This window comes from Artemia franciscana, chromosome 10 (assembly GCF_032884065.1).
Source record: "Artemia franciscana chromosome 10, ASM3288406v1, whole genome shotgun sequence".
In the NCBI taxonomy this organism is placed as follows: domain Eukaryota; kingdom Metazoa; phylum Arthropoda; class Branchiopoda; order Anostraca; family Artemiidae; genus Artemia; species Artemia franciscana.
The window spans coordinates 4,365,424-4,387,913 of NC_088872.1; the positions used below are offsets into that span (position 1 = coordinate 4,365,424).

At 35.2% G+C, this 22,490-nt stretch overlaps 1 protein-coding gene across 1 annotated transcript in view; it reads left to right on the plus strand.

Annotated features, from left to right (window-relative positions):
- LOC136031680 (probable G-protein coupled receptor CG31760) overlaps nucleotides 1-22,490 on the plus strand; it is a 342,470-nt gene that overhangs the window by 182,094 nt on the left and 137,886 nt on the right. Inside the window, exons 10-11 of the mRNA XM_065711357.1 lie at nucleotides 2,324-2,574; nucleotides 14,351-14,489. Of these exons, the coding sequence (XP_065567429.1) occupies nucleotides 2,324-2,574; nucleotides 14,351-14,489 (390 nt within the window). The remainder of the gene's footprint in view (nucleotides 1-2,323; nucleotides 2,575-14,350; nucleotides 14,490-22,490) is intronic.

A 22,490-nucleotide genomic window follows, 5' to 3' on the forward strand; every position in this document is an offset into this window, starting at 1 on the left:
CTCTTAGCCAGTAAAGAAAACTGATTGTTTCTTTCTTATGAAATTCTTAAGCCAGTAAAAAGAACGAAAGTATTTTTTCGGTCACATCATACTTTTCAAACAAGTACTGGATTTCTCAGTGGCTGCATCTGAATTTCACCTGAATGATATTGATCTGAAGCATGCCAAAAGATAAAAACTTGTCAAAATGGCACTATTTTACGCTTAAACAAAAGTTTGAAAATATGGTATATGAGTTAAGTACTGTCCTTCTTTGTATTTGGAGTAACAACAACAATAATAAATAATGATAACCTTTATTCATCTAAAAACCTTAGGGCCATGGAAATAAAATGGGAGTAATCGTTTCTAACAAGTTCACACTGCATACACAAAAACCCTACAGAAATTCCAAAAATCAATTTATGTGCTTCATCGTTATCCTGAGAAATTGTCCCGTCCTTAACATACTTACGAATTACTGATGAGACGATATACTCACCAGCCAAACTTTCACAAAACCACAATCTCCAAACACTTCCTTTTGCAATTCACTCAATTTTTCACTCATACATGATATGACCCACATTTTTTTTGTATTTCCACTGTTAGAGCAAAATTAGGGACCATCCAGCCATTGCCTCCTCCCCAAATACTTTCTTCTTGCCCAAAGTGGTGAATTACTCGACCTCAATTCAAAATGGATGCTTTACTCGACGCGATCATAGTTAATGATGATTAGTTTTCTTGACTGGTATTTGCACCCCGTCACTGAATTTCAGAAAAAGTATCCAGTACATCTATCAAGTCCAAAAAAGTTGCCACAAAAGTTAGTATCCAAAAATGGATGCTTTCCTCGACGCGATCATATTTAATGATGATTAGTTTTCTTGACTGATATTTGTACCCCGTCACTGAATTTCAAAAAAAGTATCCGGTACATCTATCAAGTCTACAAAAGTTGCCACAACAGTTAGCATCCAAAAATGGATGCTTTCCTCGATGCGATCATAGTTAATGATGATTAGCTTTCTTGATTGATATTTGTACTCCATCACTGAATTTCAGGAATAGTATCCAGTACATCTTCTAAGTCCACAAAAGTTGCCGCAAAAGTTAGTATCCAAAAATGGATGCTTTCCTCGACGCGATCATAGTTAATGATGATTAGTTTTCTTGACTGATATTTTCACCCCGTCACTGAATTTCAGGAATAGTATCCAGTACACCTTCCAAGTCCACAAAAGTTGCCACAAAAGTTAGTATCCAAAAATGGATGCTTTCCTCGACACGATCATAGTTAATGATGATTAGTTTTCTTGACTGATATTTGCACCCCTTCACTGAATTTCAGGAAAAGTATCCAGTACACCTTTCAAGTCCACAAAAGTTGCACACAACCACCTTTTCTGGGATTCTTAAATTTATTTGCTTGAATTTGAATCATAAGATGTGGCGTACAGCAGCATAACCGTCTTGAAAACTAGCTTGAACCTTATTATGCACCTCTTACCAACATAACCACCTTATCAACCTACTATCTACTACTTCACAAAATGACTTAGCTAAACAACTCCCTTTTTTCCACTATTACTTTTTTCTTTTAAAATAGAACTATCACTGACAAAGTCTATCTTTGCGGCAAAACTGTTTCTGTAGAATAATTATGTAGAAAAGTGGTGAGGCGATTTGAAATAAATTTCCTTTCCCATGTTACTATACTTCGTTTGAATCTACTGGATCGATCAAGGCATAATCGCTTTCTTGCAAGGGAAAATAAATCATACTCAGAAGTTGATCTAAATATTTTTCTGGCTGTCTACACCCTTTCCCTCTTTTCTGAATACTTTTCCCACGCAGTCTCCCCTCCTACCACCTCATCCTTCTATAATCCAGTTCTTCAGAGAAACTAATACATGCTTATGTGCATACAACAAAGTTTTTTCCAGACTTAAAATCATCCTATAAAAAATAATAATTCGTGCAAGCAGATTTTTAGACATTCTTGTTGCCCCCAGTTTTTTCATGATTCTTACGGCTTGTTAATAATTAAACAAAAATTGTGGTTTAACTCAAATTTTTTTTCTCTTTCACTTTACCTTAAATGTAACCTCATCTGAAAAATGTAAAAACTTAAATAAGGTATAAAATCTTATTATTTAAGATCTGAATTATCTTCAAATACAAGATCTATAATATTTTAATAGAAACAAAGTGGTCGTTACGTGGCTAATACTCTACTAGCAATAACCTGCCCCAGTACTTTTTTCAAACATTATTTAAAACTAGATTCCCTTCACTAGGGCAAATTTCCAATCATTATAATTCCATGCTTTCATTTCAGGGTTTCCCTTACATTCCGTAATAAAAATTCCACGAATGCGAACTTCAGTGACTTTCAACTGGCGAGATGTTGGCTATTGCCTATTATCCTCGTGTGTTTGGTATATCTCTCGGCATGGACTGCGGCAAATCCCCCCTTCCCTGTGGATTCAAGACATTTAGAAGATCTCAGAGCTGCGGTTGAATTGCAAGAAGAAATTCCTGATGTACTCGTTTGTCCCATAAATTGGTGGGATACAAGCATTTGCACTGGTAAGATAATAATAAGCATTTAAACACTATTTAACAGGGAATACTATAAGCTTGTTACTTCAGTTACTTTGCAGTCCCTAGCCACAAATGTATTAGAAAGAATATTCGTTTTATAGTGATGTGGATGAATCAATTCATCTACCGCGTCAACTTGCTGAAGCCTAACAGCATATAGATAAATGCATATTTAACTTTTAGGAAGTAAAGTGGGTTAGGTTTGTTGTGGCGGCATAATGACAGAAAAGAGTTTTCTACCACTGTTTTTGTATGGATTTAGAATTTCAATAGCATTTATAAGCTATCATAAGTTTGCTTTATTTAGTACCAAGAATGCCCCCCTCCCTCCCTAGCACCCCAGTAATCAAAATATAATAAACGACCCTGACACCCATAATAATTTGATAAACGAAATACCTCAAGGCACATCATATTTGGGGTTTCAAGTGGAAAAGGAACAAAATTTAATTTTGAATAATAGTGGAAGAAAATAATATCATCCCGGTTACGCTCGATTAAAGGTCACAAGAAAGTAAATATTTTCATATAATCCTTTAAAATTGGTTTCATAGAGTTTTTGACATATTTTTTAAAGCGAAGCATAGCCATTAAAAAAATCAAATGTTGATAACACAAACACAGGCGTCTGGGGCCTGAAAATAAAATTTACAAAGTTATTAGAAGCGGAAGGCCATTGCAAAACTGGGGGAGTGATAGCAGTTTCGCAATGTATGTTTACGTTTCACCGAATTGTTCAGTTATTTTCAGTTCTTTAGACCAGGTTGTCTTGATTGTAGCTCTGCTTTTGTAAACGTGTGTATTTTTTTGGGGGATAACGGAAATCGATCGAGATATTGAGGAACAACAAGTTTTGATGAGATTAAATAAAAAAAACTAATTTTTTTAGCTGAAAGTAAGGAGCGACATTAAAACTTAAAACGAACAGAAATTACTCCGTATATGAAATGCGTTGTCCCCTCCGCAATCCCTCCCTCTTTACGCTAAAGCTTTTAATTGTTTTAAAAAATAGAATTGTGGCAAAGAGTCAAACTTTAGCGTAAAGAGCGAGGGATTGCGGAGGGTACAACTCATTTCATATACGGAGTAATTTCTGTTCGTTTTAAGTTTTAATGTCGCTCCTTACTTTCAGCTAAAAAAATTGTTTGTTTTTTTATTTAATTTCTGAACGTTTTTGAATTAATGCATGTTTGGTTTTGGCTCTCCGCACATAAATTATTAAAATGAAATCTGTATATTAATTCTTTTTTTGGCTAAATGGCTTTCTCTTAGTTTTGACCAGACGATTTTGAGAAATAAGGGGTGGAGAAGGAGGCCTAGTTGCCCTCCAATTTTTCGTTTACTTAAAAAGGCAACTAGAACTTTAATTTTTAACGAACGTTTTTATTAGTAAAAAATATACGTAACTTAAGAATTAACTTACGTAACAAACTTTTATAATCTTATATTTTTATTATGTATACGAGGGGGTTTGTACCCTCGTTAATACCTCGCTCTTTACGCTAAATCGTAAGTTTTGTCCCAATTCTTTAAGAATGACCCCTGAATCAGAAAGGCCATAGAATAAATAGTTGAAATTACTAAAAATACTTTAGCCTAAAGAGCGAGGTATTTATTTCCTCCTAAATACCTCGCTCTTTATGCTAAAGTATTTTTAGAACCCCTCATATGCGTAATGATCTCTGTTCGTTTTAAGTTTCAATGCTACTCCTTCCTTTCATTTGAAAAAACGTTTTCATGTTTATTTTTCATTGTTTTGTTATAGTAATGCTAGAAAATCCTGCGCCCTTTTCATAGAATTTTTCTTCCCCCATGACAGATTCCTCCAAGGAAAGATCCTCCAACATAGCCCCCTCCCCTCAGCCTTACCCCCAAACAAAATAAAATCCCCCTGAAAACGTCTGTACACTTCCCAATAATCATTACTATATGTAAACACTGGTCAAAGTTTGTAACTTGCAGCCCCTCCATCAGGGATTGTGGGAGAGTAAGTCATCCCCGAAGACATAGTTATTATGGTTTTTGACTATGCTGAACAAAATGGCTATCTCAAAATTTTGATTCGTTGACTTTGGCAAAAAAATGAGCGTGGGAGGGGGCCTAGATGCCCTCCAATTTTTTTGGTCACTTAAAAAGGGCACTAGAACTTTTTATTTCCGTTAGAAAGAGCCCTCTTGCGACATTCTATAACCACTTGGTTGATATGATGACCCCTGGGAAAAAGAAAAAAAAACAAAACAAAACAAACAAATAAACACGCACCCGTGATTTGTCTTCTGGCAAAAAATACAAAATTCCACATTTTTCTAGATATGAGCTTGAAATTTCTACAGTAGGGTTCTCTGATACGCTGAATCTGATGGTGTCATTTTTGTTAAGATTCTACGACTTTTAGGGGGTGTTTCCCCCTATTTTCTTAAATAAGGCAAATTTTCTCAGGCTCATAACTTTTGATGGGTAAGACTAAACTTGATGAAACTTATATATTTAAAATCAGCATTAAAATGCGATTCTTTTGACGTAGCTATTGATAGCAAAATTCAATTTTTTAGAGTTTTGGTTTCTATTGAGCCGGGTCGCTCCTTACTACAGTTCGTTACCACGAACTGTTTGAAAGCGAATTTCGAAATTCTTAAGATGATGAGCCAATTGTACAGAGACTTTTTTCTGAAAATAATTTCGCTCTTCAAGTTGATTGCAGGGTCTCAACGAAGAACAATGAGCGTTCGGCACACCCCTCCACTGTTCGTATTGATTTTTGTGTGTAAGAAGTTGAGAATCCATTTCAAATCGTTGCCAGACTCTTAGGGATGTCAATAAAGTCACCGGGATCAACCAAGAAACAGTGCATCTCATAGTCACACAAGTGTCGGAGATGTCAAAGCTAAGTGCGTAGATCGTTCCCAAAATCATGTCATACAGAAGGAAAATCGTCAGCGCGTTTGTCAAGATTGATTAGAAAATTTAGATATTCAAAATTTGATTACGGGAAGCGGAACATAGATTTACGAGTACGGCCCTCAGACTAGGGAACAGAGCAGGAATGGAAAAAAACACATTGCCATGAACAAAAACAAACAGAATATCAAAATCAAATATCATAGCCATGCTAATGATTTTCTTATTTACTTATGTGAAATTGGGCTAAGAGAATGAGTTCCCTAGGGTCAGATATGTTTACTACCTCGAAGAGCTGAAATGACTGTGTGAATGAGTTTGCAGAAAGAGACCTGATTTTTGGCACCATCAGTTTTGGGTGCTTCACCATGACAACACATCCTCTTATTCAGCCGTTATCATAAAGCAGTTTTTAGCCAAAATTGCCACAACGTTCCATCAATTTGAGACTTTAAAGACCATTTAAGGATTAACGTCAGATCGTTGCTAGGGGGAACAGAAAAGTACTTTCACGAATACTTTGAAGCATCTTTAGTCCTATGTATCTCTGTTGACATCAACTGAAATTACTTTAAATCCCTAGCTGTGCCGTGTTGTGAACTGTATTTTTCATAAAATTGCTTTAATTATTTTGAGGTAGTCCATTGTCCATTTAATGTTTGATGAAAATCTGAGTCGGCTGAGAAAGAACATCTGATTAGGTTAGCATGGAGTGATCCTATTTTCTTGTGTCGTGCAGAGTTAAAATTGAGCAGTTCTTATGGAATAAATCATTAATGGATAACAGAGCTCCCAGGTATGTGGAGCTAAAGCTTTAACAGAAATGAGAGGATTTGTCAGTATGGGGGAAGGACTAGATGAACTGGAAAGTGCGTTTTGAACCCCAAACGTCCAATTCTTGGTATCTTGATGCATTTTGTCCGAAACTTCATTCGGGTTTTATTTACTAAGTTGTTTCTGTGGGGGGGGGGGGTGACCAAACTACGCTGATATTTCCCTTACAAGTAGATATGACTAACGGGATTTGAGACTTTGAGCAAATTGGATCAATGTAAGGGTTTAAATTGGCAAATATTAATGCATGAAGATTAATGAATAACCAGGATTGATCTAAATTGAATTCTTTTTTATTGTTTTTTATTATGCCAGCTTGTCTTCCTTTTTTTATTTTAACCACTGCGTCGTTTTTTATGTGTAATCAAAACATGGTCATTCAAATTCGATTTCGTCACACTGTTAAGATTTATTTGGAAACCTTCTATTAATTAACGTTTAAGTTCAGTATTTAAATGAGGCCACAAAAAAAGAAAAACTGGTGACGTCTAGAGATCATAAAAAATTGTATTTTTCTAGGTAAAAATAAAAAGGGACAATTTTTACCATACAGCTAATCCTACCTTTGAGAAGAATATTTTCTGTTAACGGTTGAAACGTTTGTCGCAAACATCAAGCATGGTCGTACATATACTCAGAATGATGGTCAATCTGGAAGGCTGAAATATACCTTCACAGGAAGAAAAAAAAAAGTCCCCAAAATGATATAATTCATGCCAATAGAAATGTATTGAGGTAGTTGACGGCATCTATATGAATAGAGAATTCTTTGTAAAGGGTTTTCGATAACGTCATAACTCATATTATAATCGATTTCTTACAATTTAAAAAGTAATTATAATTAGTTGTCTCGCTAAAGGCTCAATAAATGCATGGTGAATCTCAGTATAGCGAGAAAATATAAGTTTTCAAAATTGTTTTTCCTACCGTTACGAGGTTTATCGGAAAAGATTCTAACCTAACAAAGATATAAGACATTTTTCCCCAAGCTCTTTTTTTTAAGCTCCCTTACGTGTACATAAACTAAGACACTTTTCAGAGGGGTTTTCCTGTTTTTTGCCCCGTCAAGATAGCAGCCGTTTTTCGTTACAAAAATACTGTTTGTGATGGTAAGGGCATCCTCCCTGGATGAAAACCTCTGTAGTTCAAATAGAATGTTTAGATTAGGGAACAAGAAGACTTGAGGCTGCATCTGGTGAGTAAGGGGGAGGGTCAAGCTGTTTAACTCAAAATTCGTGAATTTTTGCCATGGAAACCGTTGATATGTGAAACGGCACATTGTCTATGTAAAAAAATATTTAAATCATGGGTTTGTCCGCTGTTCCTGTTTGCATTTTGCCACTCTCCTTTAATCATACTTGTTTTCTTTAATTTACTAGTTTCTTTAATCATACTTGTTTTTTTAATCATGCTAGTTTTCTTGATTATACTCTCCTGTAATGGTTTTTCCTTTCCAAATATAATCCATTGAGGTTTGTGATTTCTGTGATAGTTTTCGTTTTGGCACTTCTATGATTTTAATGTTTTGAAGTAAGATGACCATTATGCTGTCGTTTTGATATTTGCTGTCATTTTCTGTCAATTAATTAAAAAAATTTCTCCAAAAATAAATTTTTTCAAAAAAAAGTAATGAGCTCCATTATACCAAACATGAGCAAAAATAAGATTCAAATAATCTACCAAGCGAAAAACTACAACAAATGAGCACCTATAAATGAAACCCAAGACGAACACAAATTACAATAAATAGACGTGTCAAACTCACAACGAGCGGAAATTAATTTGAGCAGGGCTCTAAACCCCCTTTTCTCCCCAAAGCCAGAACATAATCTGTATTTTACTGAAAAAAAATACAAATGAGTGTGCATTGTCATTTTAATATACATGCGCTGATATTTATTCCTTAAAATTTTAGTATATTTCAAACAATTCGTGGTAACGAACTGTAGTAAGGAGCGACCCGGCTCAATAGTAACCAAAACTCTAAAAAATGGAATTTTGATACCAATAGCTACATCAAAAGAATCGAATTTTAATGCTGATTTTAAATATATAAGTTTAATAAAGTTTAGTCTTCCCCATCAAAAGTTACGAGCCTAAGAAAATTTGCGTTATTTTAGAAAATAGGGGGAAACACCCCCTGAAAGTCATAGAATCTTAACGAAAATTAAACCATCAGATTCAGCGTATCAGAACGTAGAAGTTTCAAGCTCTACTACTACTACTACTAATAACTCACTGCAGCACCAAGCCGCCTGAGGCCAACACAGCTACGCACGCTCCTCCACCAACCTAATCTATTTAAAGCCTCCCTCTTTACACCCTCCCAGGAAGTTCCCATTTCCTTTAAATCCTTATTTATGACATCCTCCCAACCCAGACAAGGACGACCTGCTTTCCGTGTAGCCCCAGACGGTTGGCCAAAAAGGACAATCTTCGGTAATCTGTCATCCTTCATCCGTAGAACGTGGCCTAGCCATCTCAACCTTTCTTTCATTATATCCCCAGAAAGCGGGATTGAACCACACTTTTCGTACAACCTACTGTTTGAAATACGGTCAGTCAGCCGGGTACCCAGAACAATCCGTAGGCAATTTCTCTGGAAAACATCTAGTAAATTTTCATCTGCTTTTCGGAGTGTCCATGCTTCAGAGCCATATTTGACCACTGTCATCACTGTAGCTTCCAATATTCTAATCTTGGTTTGTAGGCTTATCTTTCTATTCTTCCAAACTTTTTTTAACTGTGAAAAAACACCCTGAGCTTTAGCTATTCTACTTTTAACATCTTCACTGCTCCCACCATCTTTACTAATAATACTACCAAGGTAACTGAAGCTCCCAACCTGATCAATCTTTTCGTTACCTAAGGTCACCTGTTCATCTTCACTTATTCCTAACCTTAGTGACTTAGTCTTCTTAACATTAATTTTCAAGCCTATTTTAGCACCCTGAACTCGTAAAACCTCTAAAAATTCATTCATTTTGCTCACACTTTCATCTAATATGCTTAAATCATCAGCATAATCTAAGTCCATGAGCGTTCTTCCTCCCCATTTGATTTCATGGTCTCCAATTGCCTTTCCTGTGCTCCTTAAGACGAAGTCCATCAAAATGATCCATATAAAGGGGGATAGAACACAACCCTGCTTAACTCCTGATTTAATACAAAACCAGTTGCTAACCTCATTTCCTACCTTAACCGCAGCAGTATTATTCTCGTACATAGCGCAAATCACTTTAATGTATTTTTCTGGTATACCATATAACGATAAGACCTTTGTTAACGCTGTTCTATCAACAGAATCAAAAGCTTGCTCATAATCGATAAAACTAAGGACCAAAGGTGTTTGACAACGAAGGGACTTCTCAATTATTAACCTAAGAGTGAAAACATGGTCGACACATCCTCTACCTTTTCTAAAACCGCATTGTTCTTCCCTTAAAACTTTGTCTACAGCATGTCTCAGTCTAAAAAGTATCATATTACTCAGTAATTTGCTACCTACAGAGACCAGACTAATGCCTCGATAATTCCGACATTCACTCTTGTCACCTTTCTTATACAGTGGTTTAATTAAGGTTTTCCTAAAATCATTGGGTACTTCCCCTTTTTCAAAAATCATGTTCATAATCTTCAGTAGCTTATTCCTAACCTCAGAGCCACCATATTTAAGGAACTCATTAATCATACTATCAGCACCTGGGGCCTTATTATTTTTTAATCCTTCTAGGACTGTCGCTAATTCTTCCTCACTAAACAAATCTTCCTTCACATCCAAGGTATCACAAACTTTTTCATTTTCATCTATATCTTTTCCTGCAACTGTATCTCGGTTTAGCACATTCTCAAAATGTTCCACCCATCTTTCTTTAACTTTTTCCTTATCACTAATTATGACCCCATTTCTATCTTTAACTGGGACTAGTCCGGATCGGCTACTCCCTTTCAATTTATTAACATGCCAGTATAATATTTTACTATTATGCCGTCTAGCCGCATCTTCCAGATCCTCAGCAATTTTATCCATCGCCTCCATTTCACATCTCCTTAGTTCATATTTTAATGCTTTCTCCACTTTCTTTACATTCCTTTTGTTTTCATACGACCTATCGCTCAGATAATTCTTATACAAACCCCTTCTACTCTCTATTAAACCTAAAGCTTTTTCACTAATATTCCTAGTTGCTGTCTTAGCACTCTTTCCTAGGACACCATCAGCAACTTCACAAATTGTTTTTCTGAAATTATTCCATCCATCTTCCACATTGTCAAATTTTAAACCCTCAAGTTTAGTACTCAACTGTTCCTGGAATTTTTTTCTCAAATTTTCATCCTGAAGTCTACCAACATCATAACTTTCCGGGAGGGAGTTACTCTTCCGAAATTTCAGCTTTAAATTAACCTTAGACACTACTAGATGGTGATCTTTACTTTTAACATCAATAACGGCACTCCTATACACCCTAGTATCTTGTATTGATCCTGCTAGTCTTCTGTTTACAATAACATAATCAATAAGGTTTGCTGTCTTACCATCACGTGAATACCATGTCAACTTATGGGCCATTTTGTGATTTTTTTTTGTGACATTTTGTGACAGTTTCAAGCTCCTATCCACAAAAATGTGGAATTTTGTGTTTTTTGCCAGAAGGGAGATCACGGATGCGTGTTTATTTGTTGTTTTTTCCCCAGGGGTGATCGTATCGACACAGCTGTCCTAGAATGTTGCGAGAGGGCTCATTCTAACGGAAATGAATAGTTCTAGTGCCCTTTTTAAGTGACAAAAAATTGGAGGGCACCTACGCCCCCTCCCACGCTAGTTATTTTCCCAAAGTCAACGGATCAAAATTCCGAGATAGCCATTTTATTCAGCGTAGTCATAGAACCTTATAACTATGTCTTTGGGGACGACTTACTCCCCCACAGTCCCCGTGGGAGGGGCTACAAGTTACAAACTTTGACCAGTGCTTACATATAGTAATGGTTATTGGGGAAGTGTACAGGCGTTTTTAGGAGGATTTTTTGGTTGGGGGAGGGGTTGAGAAGAGGGGGATATGCTGGGGGAGCTTTCCATCGAGGAATTTGTCATTGGGGAAGAAAATTTCCATGAAGGAAGCGCAGTATTTACTAGCATTATTTAAAAAAAAAACAGTGAAAAAATAAATATGAAAAAAAAATTTTCAGCTGGAAGTAAGGAGCAGAATTAAAACTTAAAACGAATAGAAATTATTACCCATATGAGGGGCTCACCTCCTCCTAATACCTCGCTCTTTACGCTAAAGCATTTTTAGTAATGTCAATTATTCATTCTATGGCTTTTGTGATTCAGGGGTCATTCTTAATGAATTGGGACAAAATTTAAGATTTAGTTTAAAGAGAGAGGTACTGACGAGGGGGCGATCCCTCTCATATATGTAATAAAAACATGAGAATAAAAAGTTCTTTGCGTAAGCTAATTTATAAAGTACGTATATCTTTTACTACTAAAAAGATTCGTAAAAAATTAAAAGTTCTAGTTGCCTTTTTAATTAACTAAAAAATTGGAGGGCAACTAGGCTGCCTCCCCCGCTCTTTTTTTCTCAAAATCATTCGATCAAAATTATGAGAAAGCCATTTAGCCAAAAATAAATAAAAATACAAATTTCGTTTTAATTATTCCTCTGCGGAGAGCCAAAATCAAAACATGCATTGATTCAAAAACGTTCAGAAATTAAATTTAGAAAAAACAAGTTTTTTCAACTGAAAGTAAGGAGCGACATTAAAACTTAAAACGAACGGAAATTACTTCGTATATGAAAGGGGCTTCTTCCTCATCAACGCCCCGCTCTTTACGCTAAAGTTTTTTACTGTTACAAGAAGAAGAGTTGAGAGAAAGAGTCAAACTTTAGCGTAAAGAGCGGGGCGTTGATGAGGAAGCAGCCCCTTTCATATACGAAGTAATTTCTGTTCGTTTTAACTTTTAATGTAGCTCCTTACTTTCAGTTGATAAAACGTGTTTTTTTTATTTAATTATTTATTAAAGCTATAAAAGTGAAAAAATTAAAAAAAAATTTTTCAGTAGAGTGAAAACTATGTTCTGACCTTGGAGAGGCATAGGAGTTTTGATATTCTAGGGGTCTTTACATTCACGCAAATCAAACTTCGTTTCGTAAACACCTCCAGTCCTTTGAGAGTATTGTTAGCTTTGCTATAAACTCATCAACTAATTTTGCAAATACTGTTAGCTTAGTGTCATCAGCAAAAGAAGGAATACATATATCCTGCAGGTAAAACTGCATCATGTTCACGTAAACTAGATAAAGGGCCCAGCACAGAGCCATGAGGCACACCACACTTCACAGAAAAAGATGATGAGACTACATCATTTCAAACAACTTTAAGGGATTTACCATAGAGATAGTTCTCAAGCCATCTTAAACAAATTTATTTATTCCAAGACTTCTCATTTGATGAAGCAACCCTTGGTAGTCAACCGGGTCAAAGGCTTCTCTAATGTCAATGAAAGTAGGCCTAGGTATGTGACCTGAGTTTAATGCACAGTTAACACTTTTAACCAAGTACTGTAAGACGTGGGTGATGGAGACGTGGAGTGACCCTTAAAAATCCCGAACTATGTGTGACTAAAAGGCCTGTTTATCTGAAGAAAATTACAGAGTCGCTTATGTACCACTTTCTCCAGTATTTTCGAAAAGATAGGTAGAATTGATATGGGTCTCCAGTTTTCTATATTTCCAGTTTTCTAACAGTTGATTGCGTATATATTTTGTCCCGCATATGTTTTTTTCCTTAGCAACAAAAATTCTTTAATGTAAATGTTCCGTCCATTTATCGTAGCCTAATACATTATAAGTTTAACTATGTGAATATATTTAAAGTAATATGGTTTCCAAATTTTCCCTTGACACAAAAGTGTTGCCAACCAGCAATGCTACGATGTAAATATTAAAATAATTGCTGTTCTGTTGCATTAGACATTATTTTGCTGCATTCAACATCTACAAAATTTATCTTGAGTTCATAATGACATAATTGCCTATAATTGCATAATATTAGCCTATACTAGGCAGGATGTTTCGTCAAACTTGAATTTTGCAGTTCCAATTTATACCACAAAACATTTATTTCCAAGGTAATACAAATTAAAAATAGTAAAACAACGATGAATTATTTTGATACAATGAAATTTTACTAAAAAATTTTTTATTTATTTTATATTCATTTATTTCCTTTGCTTATGACGGATCTTAGATATAGGTCTGAAATAGTCATTTAGTAAAATGTCACTGTTTTAAAACAATTCCTCGTTGTTTTACTTTTTTTAATTTATTCCTAAGAACATTTATTTCTAAGGTAATACAAATTAAAAAAAAACAAAGATGAATTATTTTCAGACAATGAAAATTTATTAATTTAACTTTTTTTCTAATTTTATATTTATTTAATTGCTTTGTTGATGACAGCTCTTAGATAGAGATTTGAAATATTCTTTCAGTAAGATTTCTGTCTTCCATTAATTCCTCGTTGTTTTACCTTTTTTAATTTGTATTTTGGAAAAGTAATGCGGTCGTCATCGCTACCTTTTTCTAAGCTAATAACCCCAAAGTATATATCTCCTATTTAAATAAGTATATCTTGAATTTAATTATCATTGAAATTTACTTGAAATTAGTGGAAATAGTTATTTATACTAAGTTTCATGTGAATCTTAAGTTCTTCCCATAGCAGAAGAGATACTGCGGATTAAATGCTCAAAAGTGTTTTACTAAACTGTCAAATTAGATTTGATATGCTATATTAACGATCAAAGAAGTTTCCGTTGAATGTACTTGATACATTAACATTATATAATTTAATAATTCAACTTTTAATACGATAATCGATTAGCGGCTTAGTCAAGCTGCGAGGTCCCCCTTTGAATTAATACCACAGAAGAGTTATATTCTAGTTAATATCCCCTGAAGTATAATCTATATTTCTCCTATACAAACAGATATGTCTTAAAACTAGTAATTGGAGCTTATTTCAGGTGAGCTGATCTTCCTACTTTGGGGCTGCTGGATATGCTTCACTACAAGAAAAGCAGACTCTGTGTACAATGAAGCTCTCTATGTATCTCTTTGTATCTACGTAATAACGCTTATACATTTTACAATTGTTTCACTTGAGTAAGTTTTGCCCTTTTTTCTTCGTTAGTCACTTAGAATCGCCTTGATCTTAGTATCTAAATCCAAGTATGTTTCTGTACTTAAGTTATTACGCTTCACGGTTGCTGCCCCTGAAAAAAATTCTCCCTTTTTTCTTCATAATTTTTCTTAATCAATTTTTAAAAAATCCCTGAGAATCACCTTGGGTGGAGGTTTAGTTTGACAAACTCCATCTCTACGTAATTTTTTGAATCTATATAATAGAGCTTCTAAATTTTACATTATTTCGCTTGAGTAGCTTACTTTGACATCTCCATTTCCCTTTCCCTCTTCCTTTCCCTTTCCTTCCTTTCTTCTTTTTTCTCTTCATTTTTTTATAGATTTATAAGAATTACCTAGAATAGTGTTTAGTAATTGTTTAACTTATTCTTGAAAGATTATTATCTCAAGTTACCTTTCTTGGTCGTCTATAATAAAAGATATAATTCTAACTAACTAAACTGGGTACTTATATGGAAGATAGGAAAACAGAACCATAAAGTCCCATTATCCGTACTTACATATGGTAATATATACCACATAAATAAGATTTTTGAAAAAGAGGAAGTAACTGATGATTTTAAGAAAACCTTAGTTAAAACACTGTAGCCTATAAAAAAGGTCATAAGAGTGAGTGTGATAATTATCGAGACATTAGTCTGGTCTCTTTAAGTAGCAGAGCACTTATTAATACGATACTTCTTAGGCTGAGAGATGCTGTAGACAAAGTTTTAACAGAAGAACAGTGTGGTTTTAGAAAAGGTAGAGAATGTGTCGACCGAATTTTCGCTCTTAGTTTAATAATTGAGAAGTGCCAGAGTTGTCCAACACCTTTGGTCCTCAATTTTATAGATTATGAGCAAGCATTCGATTCTGTTGACAAAAGAACTTTAGCAAAGGTTTTATCCTTGTGTAGGATACCAGACAAATATATTAAAGTGATCGTTGCTATGTACGAGAATAACACTGCTACGGTAAAAGTGGGAAATGAGGTTAGCAGCTGGTTTTGTTTTAAATTAGGAGTTAAGTAGGGTTGTGTTCTATCCCCTTTTATATGGATCATTTTGAATGATTTTGTCTTAAAAAGCACAGGAAAGGCAATGGAAGACCACGGAATCAAATATGGGAGGAAAAACTCTCCTGCACTTATATCATGCTGATAATTTAAGCATCCAAGATGAAAGTGTGAGCAAATTAATGAATGTTTAGTGGTTTTGCAAATTCGGGGTGCTAGAATAGGTTTAAAAATTAAAGTTAAGAAAACTATGTCACTAAGGCTAAGAATAAGTGCCTACTGACAGCATCAGACTTTTCATAACACACATTTCCCTGGATTCCACGATGCGCATATCCCTGCTTTTCAGGGATGACCATATCCCGTCATTCCAAAACAACCAGCAGGTGTTAATTACGTCATAGGGAATTTTTATAAGCGATTCATATTCATGTTGCGTCATAGGCAATGTTTTCGAAAAGATGCAGGTGCATGTCACGGAATTGGAGCTGAGGGTTACAGAATCTTGCCTGACTTTGCTTCAGTATTGAAGGAAGTCAGTATTTCAACATCAAAGGTATTATTCTATAGTTATGGGTGCTTTTACTCTATTGGATATTGAAGGCACTAATAATGGCAAAATGAAGCCTAGAGTGCCTAATGCGTTAGTAGAAATTTCAGTAGAATGCTGCAGTAGAGTTGCCAGCTAATCCTAGAATGGAACGAGATGTTTGCACGATATGCTACATCATCATTAGGCAAATTTAAGTCGGAAGAATATACATGCTTTGCAGCAAAGGTGAATATAACATATACACAAAGATTTTTAATTTAATGCATTCAAAAATGTTTGTAAGTGTGTTTATTAATAAAATTAGTATGTACAAAACTCTGGTCTTTTAGATTTCTTCTTCCTCCCATAGGTAATCATCGTTAATGACAATTGGTAGAAGCTCGTTAGGATTCAACTTGTATCCATCTTGGTATGTAAAGTCAGGGTCACATTTTCTACAGTAAAATGTAACTTCATTTTTATTATATCTGTTCGTAAAGTCTATAATACTACTCTGATTCAAATTATAAAACTCATGTGTTTCAATTAGCTTATTTGAAGTAGTGTCGAACACAAATGTCTATTATAAGAATCATTTTCTGTAACAGCCACATAAAATTCTGTAAGTTTATAGTCATAGTAGCCGGTATCTCCACAGCGATGTCATAAAAACCAGACTCTCTTATTATTCCAGCAATTAAAGCGTAGACCAGGCTCTTCTTTCCAAAGCAATTTGAAACCACCAGGATACCTTAAAAATAAACTGAAAATCATGTTTAGGGTGTTTTTCCAATCATACCAGGGTAAGTATTTCCCCATTGATTACATTTATCATAGAGACAATCGAAGCATAGGCAAACTCTAGAATGAAAGTCACAAATCTCTTCAAGACAAGAATTACAGTCTTTAATTTACACTACCTATCCTCTCTGCAATTTACATGGATTGCATAATCTACAGTTTTATTTGTAACCATAAAAAAGTGGAATTCTATCAGGATGCCCAGCTGCCATAATGGCAGCATAATGGACATGTGTAAAACTTTTTTCGATGTTGACTGTCTCACTTCCAAAAAGAAACTGACTGGGAAAAATGAAAGTCTTCTAGGAGCAATCGAGCGACGGTACAAAACTTGTTTACACAGGATTTTTTTTTTAATGTCTACTTATTTCTTGTTGTCATGCAAAATGGCCGTCTAGGTGACTATATCCTTTTGTTTTGTATCAATTAATATATCAATAAATTGAGTAAATTCATTTGGGTCACGAAGTCAAAGTTTCATCCAATGGCTCAAAGACGGTGACTCATTGCTCATTATATCGTTAAGCATTCTTTTAGAAAATATTTTTCTTCGAGGAGATAACTCTAGAAAATCATCGTCTAGAATCAAACATTTTTCCAATTTCATTAGATTGCGTAAGATTTTTGTTTCTCAAATCCGGTCAGTTTCAGTCCCGATACTTTCACAACCGATTATAGACTAACACTAGATGTTACTAGTAGCAAACTCACTCCTTTTTAATAGATTGGTTCAGATCGTTGCCTTCAATATATTTAACCAATGCATTTAATCAGTCTTGTAATCCTTGTATATGCATTATATTAACCTTTGCTGGAAAACATGACTGTTCTTTCGACTTGAATTTGCCTAATGCTATAACATACCGTACGAACATCTTGTCCCATTCTAGGGGAGAAGTCTCCGGCTAGGAAACTCCTTGCAATTTCTACTGCAGCATTAGGCACTCTAGGTTTCATTTCACCGTTGTTATCACCTTCAATATCCAATAAAGTAAAAGCCTCCATTACCAAAGAATAGTATCTTAGATGTTGACAAACTGAACGCTTTTTCAATACAGAAACAAAGCCAGGCAAGATTGCCTATCCCTCAACCTCAATTACGTAAAATGCACCTGCGCATTTTAGAAAATATTCCCTATGACGTATCATGCACCTGCGTCTCTAAGACAACAGTGCTTATGACGAAATAAATACTTGCTGGCTGTCGTGGAATGACGGGACAGGGCCCCCGAAAAATAGGAGCATGTTTGCTGTGAAATCGAGGGATATGTGTGTTGTGGAAAGCCTTTTGCTGTCACTACTTGAGTGAAGATGAAAAGGTGGCGTTGGGTAACGAAGAGATTGACCAGGTGAGCAGCTTCGCTTACCTTTGTAGTATTATTAGGAAAGACGATTGGGTCAGTCAAGATGTTAAAAGTAGAATATCCAAGGCTCATGGCTTTTTTTGCAGTTAATAAAAATTTTGGAAGAATAGAAAGATAAGCCCTCAAACCAAAATTAGAAAATCAGAAGCTACAGTGATTACACTGGTCAAATATGGCTCTGAAGCATGGGCGCTCCGAAAAGCGGATGAAGACTTGCTAGATATTTTCCAGAGAAATTGCCCACGGATGGTTCTGGGTACCCAACTGACTGACCGTATTTCAAACAGTAGGCTGTACGAAAAATGTGGTTCAATCCCGCTTTCTATGGCTATAATGAAATAAAGGTTGAGTTGGCTAGGGCACGTTGTGCGAATGAAGAATGACAGATTGCCGAAGATTGTCCTTTTCGGCCAACCATTGAGTGCTAAACAGAAGGCAGGTCGTCCTTGTTTGGGGTGGGAGGACGTCATAAAGAAAGATTTAAAGGCAATAGGAAATGGGAAAGGAATGGGAACTGTCGTGGAATGATGGGATAGGCCCCCCCCCCGTGAAAAGCAGGGAAATATGTTTTGTGGAATCCAAGGATATGTGTGTTGAAGAAAGCCTTCTGCTGTCACTGCTTTAGTCAAGATGAAAAGGTGGTAACGGAAAGACTGATCGGGTGGGCAGCTTCACTTACCTTGGTAATGTTATTAGTAAAGACGGTGGTGGCAGTCAAGATATTAAAAGTAGAATATCCAAGGCTCAGGGCGTTTTTTCACGGTTTAAAAGAAAGATTTAAAGGAAATGGGAACTTCATGAGAGGTTGTAAAAAGGGAGGCTTTAAATAGATTGGGATGGTGAAGGAGCGTGCCTAGCTGTGTTGGCCTCAGGCGGCTTGTTGTTGCGGTAGGTTGTTAGCAGTAATAGTAGTATAAACATTTCTAAAGCAATTTAATTGCTTGAGTGAGTTTTTAGAAAGCCGATGTACATTGACAACTTAGACTAATGTAAATCTTTTTAATTAAATGTCTGCTTGAAATTGTCTTTCAAAACATAGCGCAATGTGTATTAAAACGATTAATTTTGGATATTCTATCATCTATCCTAGGCAAGAACTAGTTTATATAAATATGGACTAAGTGTAATTCAAATAGTCTGTCAGTTCTGAGAGCAACTTAAAGGGGATTGAAGACCCCAAATAAAATGTTTTCAAAGATTTATAGTCACCATGTCCAAAGGACTTTCAGGCAATTGAGGCCTATTAGTGGTCAAGTTCGTAAAAACTGTAAAAATCACCAAATTATATGGAAAAGACAGGAGCATATGGAAGAGAATCCCAAAAAAACATGAATATCAGATGAGCTGCTTTCTTGTCCTACCCGCTCCCTCTCCCATTGACTTTCATGTTCAGAGGGCTACTAAATGAATTACAAGTTTCAATCTAGTAGAATAATATTCAAAAAATTTGAACCCACGCAGTTGAAGTTTTGTATGTGCTTGCGCAGTAATTTAATTATTCGAGTGAAATTTTGGAGAGCCAAAGTATATTAATAACCTAGAATAAATACAAATTTCTTAGTAAATGCCGAATACTATATGATTTGTAACATTTTTAGATATAGCTTATTTCTACTAATTCATTTTTTTCAAATTACATCAGTGATTATGGTCAATTTAAAATGGTCCTGTACCATTGTATTTATATGTTGCCACCCAAAGTCTAATAACTACTTTTCCTGTAATTCGTCAAAAGTATAAGAAACGTTTCTGAAAATGTTGCAGATAATATCCTTTCATTGAAATAATACTTCAAACTCCTTTAGTGAGATTTCAAGCCTATATTTTGTATGTGACTAGCTTACCCGTCACGCGTTACTGAGATGTCAAAACGAAGAAAATTCAGGGAAAATTCACCCCTTCGGACCCCCCCCCCCTCATTGAGGAATTCCTGTCTGGAAATGGTTTTCCGTAGAAAAATCACCCCATACAAAAGTGCACTTCTCGTATTTTTGAAATTCTCCCCGGACAATTCTCCTTTTTTGAAAATTCCACCCGCAGACAATTCTCCCCTGGAAAAATCCCCCCCTACAGGAAATTTCTCTTTGACAAGGAATCGCCTCCCGCAAAAATTCATCGCTAGAGCTCCTTCCACCAAGCAGAAAATTACCACCCAAAAATACCCCATGAAAAACTCCTTCACACCGCGCATGAATAACGATCGTCAAATTTAATGGTATTTTGGAAAAAATGAATTAGGATTACCAACTACCAATATATCCCTTAAAATTCCCTCTGGATAATTCCACCCTTAGACAATTCTCCCCTGAGAAAATACCCCACTGCAGAAAATTTATCCTCGAGAAGAAATCACCTCCCACAAAAATTCATCGACAGAGCCCCTTTCACCCCAGCAGAAAACTCTACCACGTGGAAAACTCCCCCACACCGCACATGAATAACGATCGTACTTTTAAATTTAAAGGTATTCGAAAAAATAAGTTGGATTATCAACTTCCACTCTATCCCCTAGGATTCAATATATTCCAAGTATTTGTGCTGATGGTTTTCTAACTGCAGTCAGCACAAGAAGTATTTGAAATATTAAGAGGGTCTTGGGGGGCTGGGATTATTATTAAAATATTTGCAAGAGTATACTCAACAACTTCTTAAAATTTCTTAGTGATCCGATGAACACAGAACACTGCAGTAATGCATACAAGAGACACAGCTATACATTCGTTTCTATTTACATAGATAAACTTAATGATAATGAATTATCTTTTGAAATAAACTATAAACTTGGTCAGTAAGTATTGATTGAGCCATATCTAAATGCGATAGTGCAAATGAGCAGCAAAAACCTTTTTCTTACACACTACTGTTGCCAAAAACTTGCCACTGTTGCCACTGTTGCAAAGTGGATCAAGTTCACTCATAGTAAGCCAAATGAGTAAAAACACACTTTCAAGGTAATGAATTCAGTTGGCAGATTCTCCATTTATGTATGAAATCTTATTAAATCAATACTGAAACTCAATATTTGTTTATCTCCCAAAGCGAACTCATTCTAATGATCAAAACATTTTAGTGTAACTTGTTAAATCACTACTGAAACTCTATTTCTATTTGATATATTATATATATTATATATATTATATTATATATTATAGATATCTATTTATTTCGTCAAGCAAAGTCATTCCAATTCTTAAAGTATTTTAACGTAGTAATACTAGTAAATAATAATACTAGTAATAATAACTAGTAATAATACTAGTAATAATAACTAGTAATAATACTAGTAATAATACTAGTAATACGAGTAAATAATAATACTAGTAATAATAACTAGTAATAATAGTAGTAATACTAGTAAAAAGATACGTTACCTGCAGCTGGATTGCTAGTGGCTATTTTTAAATAATAAAAATATGACCTTTCAGACGATTGAAAATGATAAATGGCTTTAGCCAGTATTAGGGGGATAAGTAGGCCCATTTGTACACAGGCAAAGGAATTGTTGAAGACCCATTTAGATAATATATATTTCTTATTTATTCCATGAAACATAGACCCGTTTATGTTTCTAGGGGGAGGAGCTATTGAAATTGCCCTTCGCCTGGAAAAAAATGCCTAATCCTTTGGTAGTAGAACAATCACTCGTGACAAATCAAACAGCTAATAATCAATTAGCATAAATCTAAAAATATATCAATCAAATATCAACCATTTTTATATTAATAAAAATAACATCAATCATATAATCATATAATATATATCATACTAGCTGTTGGGGTGGCGCTTCGCGCCACCCCAACACCTAGTTGGTGGGGGCGCTTCGCGCCCCCCCCCCAAGCCCCCCCGCGCGCGTAAATCGTTACGCGCCATATTAGTTACGCGCCATTGTAGTTGTGTCCCTATGTCCCACCTGTGAATATATATATATATATATATATATATATATATATATATATATATATATATATATATATATATATATATATATATATATATATATATATATATATATATGTGTGTGTTTTTAACTACGTAAAACTTGCGAATATACAACATTCTTTGCTGTCCCATTGTCTGTGCATATAAATAGATTGTCAGGTTTACCGACTCTTGAACATGCAACATATAATGGTCCATGGGAAAACAATCCGTATTCAGATCTTTACCTCATGATTCTAATGATTGCCCTTGAGCTTTGTTGATGGTGATTGCTAATCGACCATTCCCTGAGTCGCCATCGTCATTTATATATCCCCCTGTGCACCCCGGCG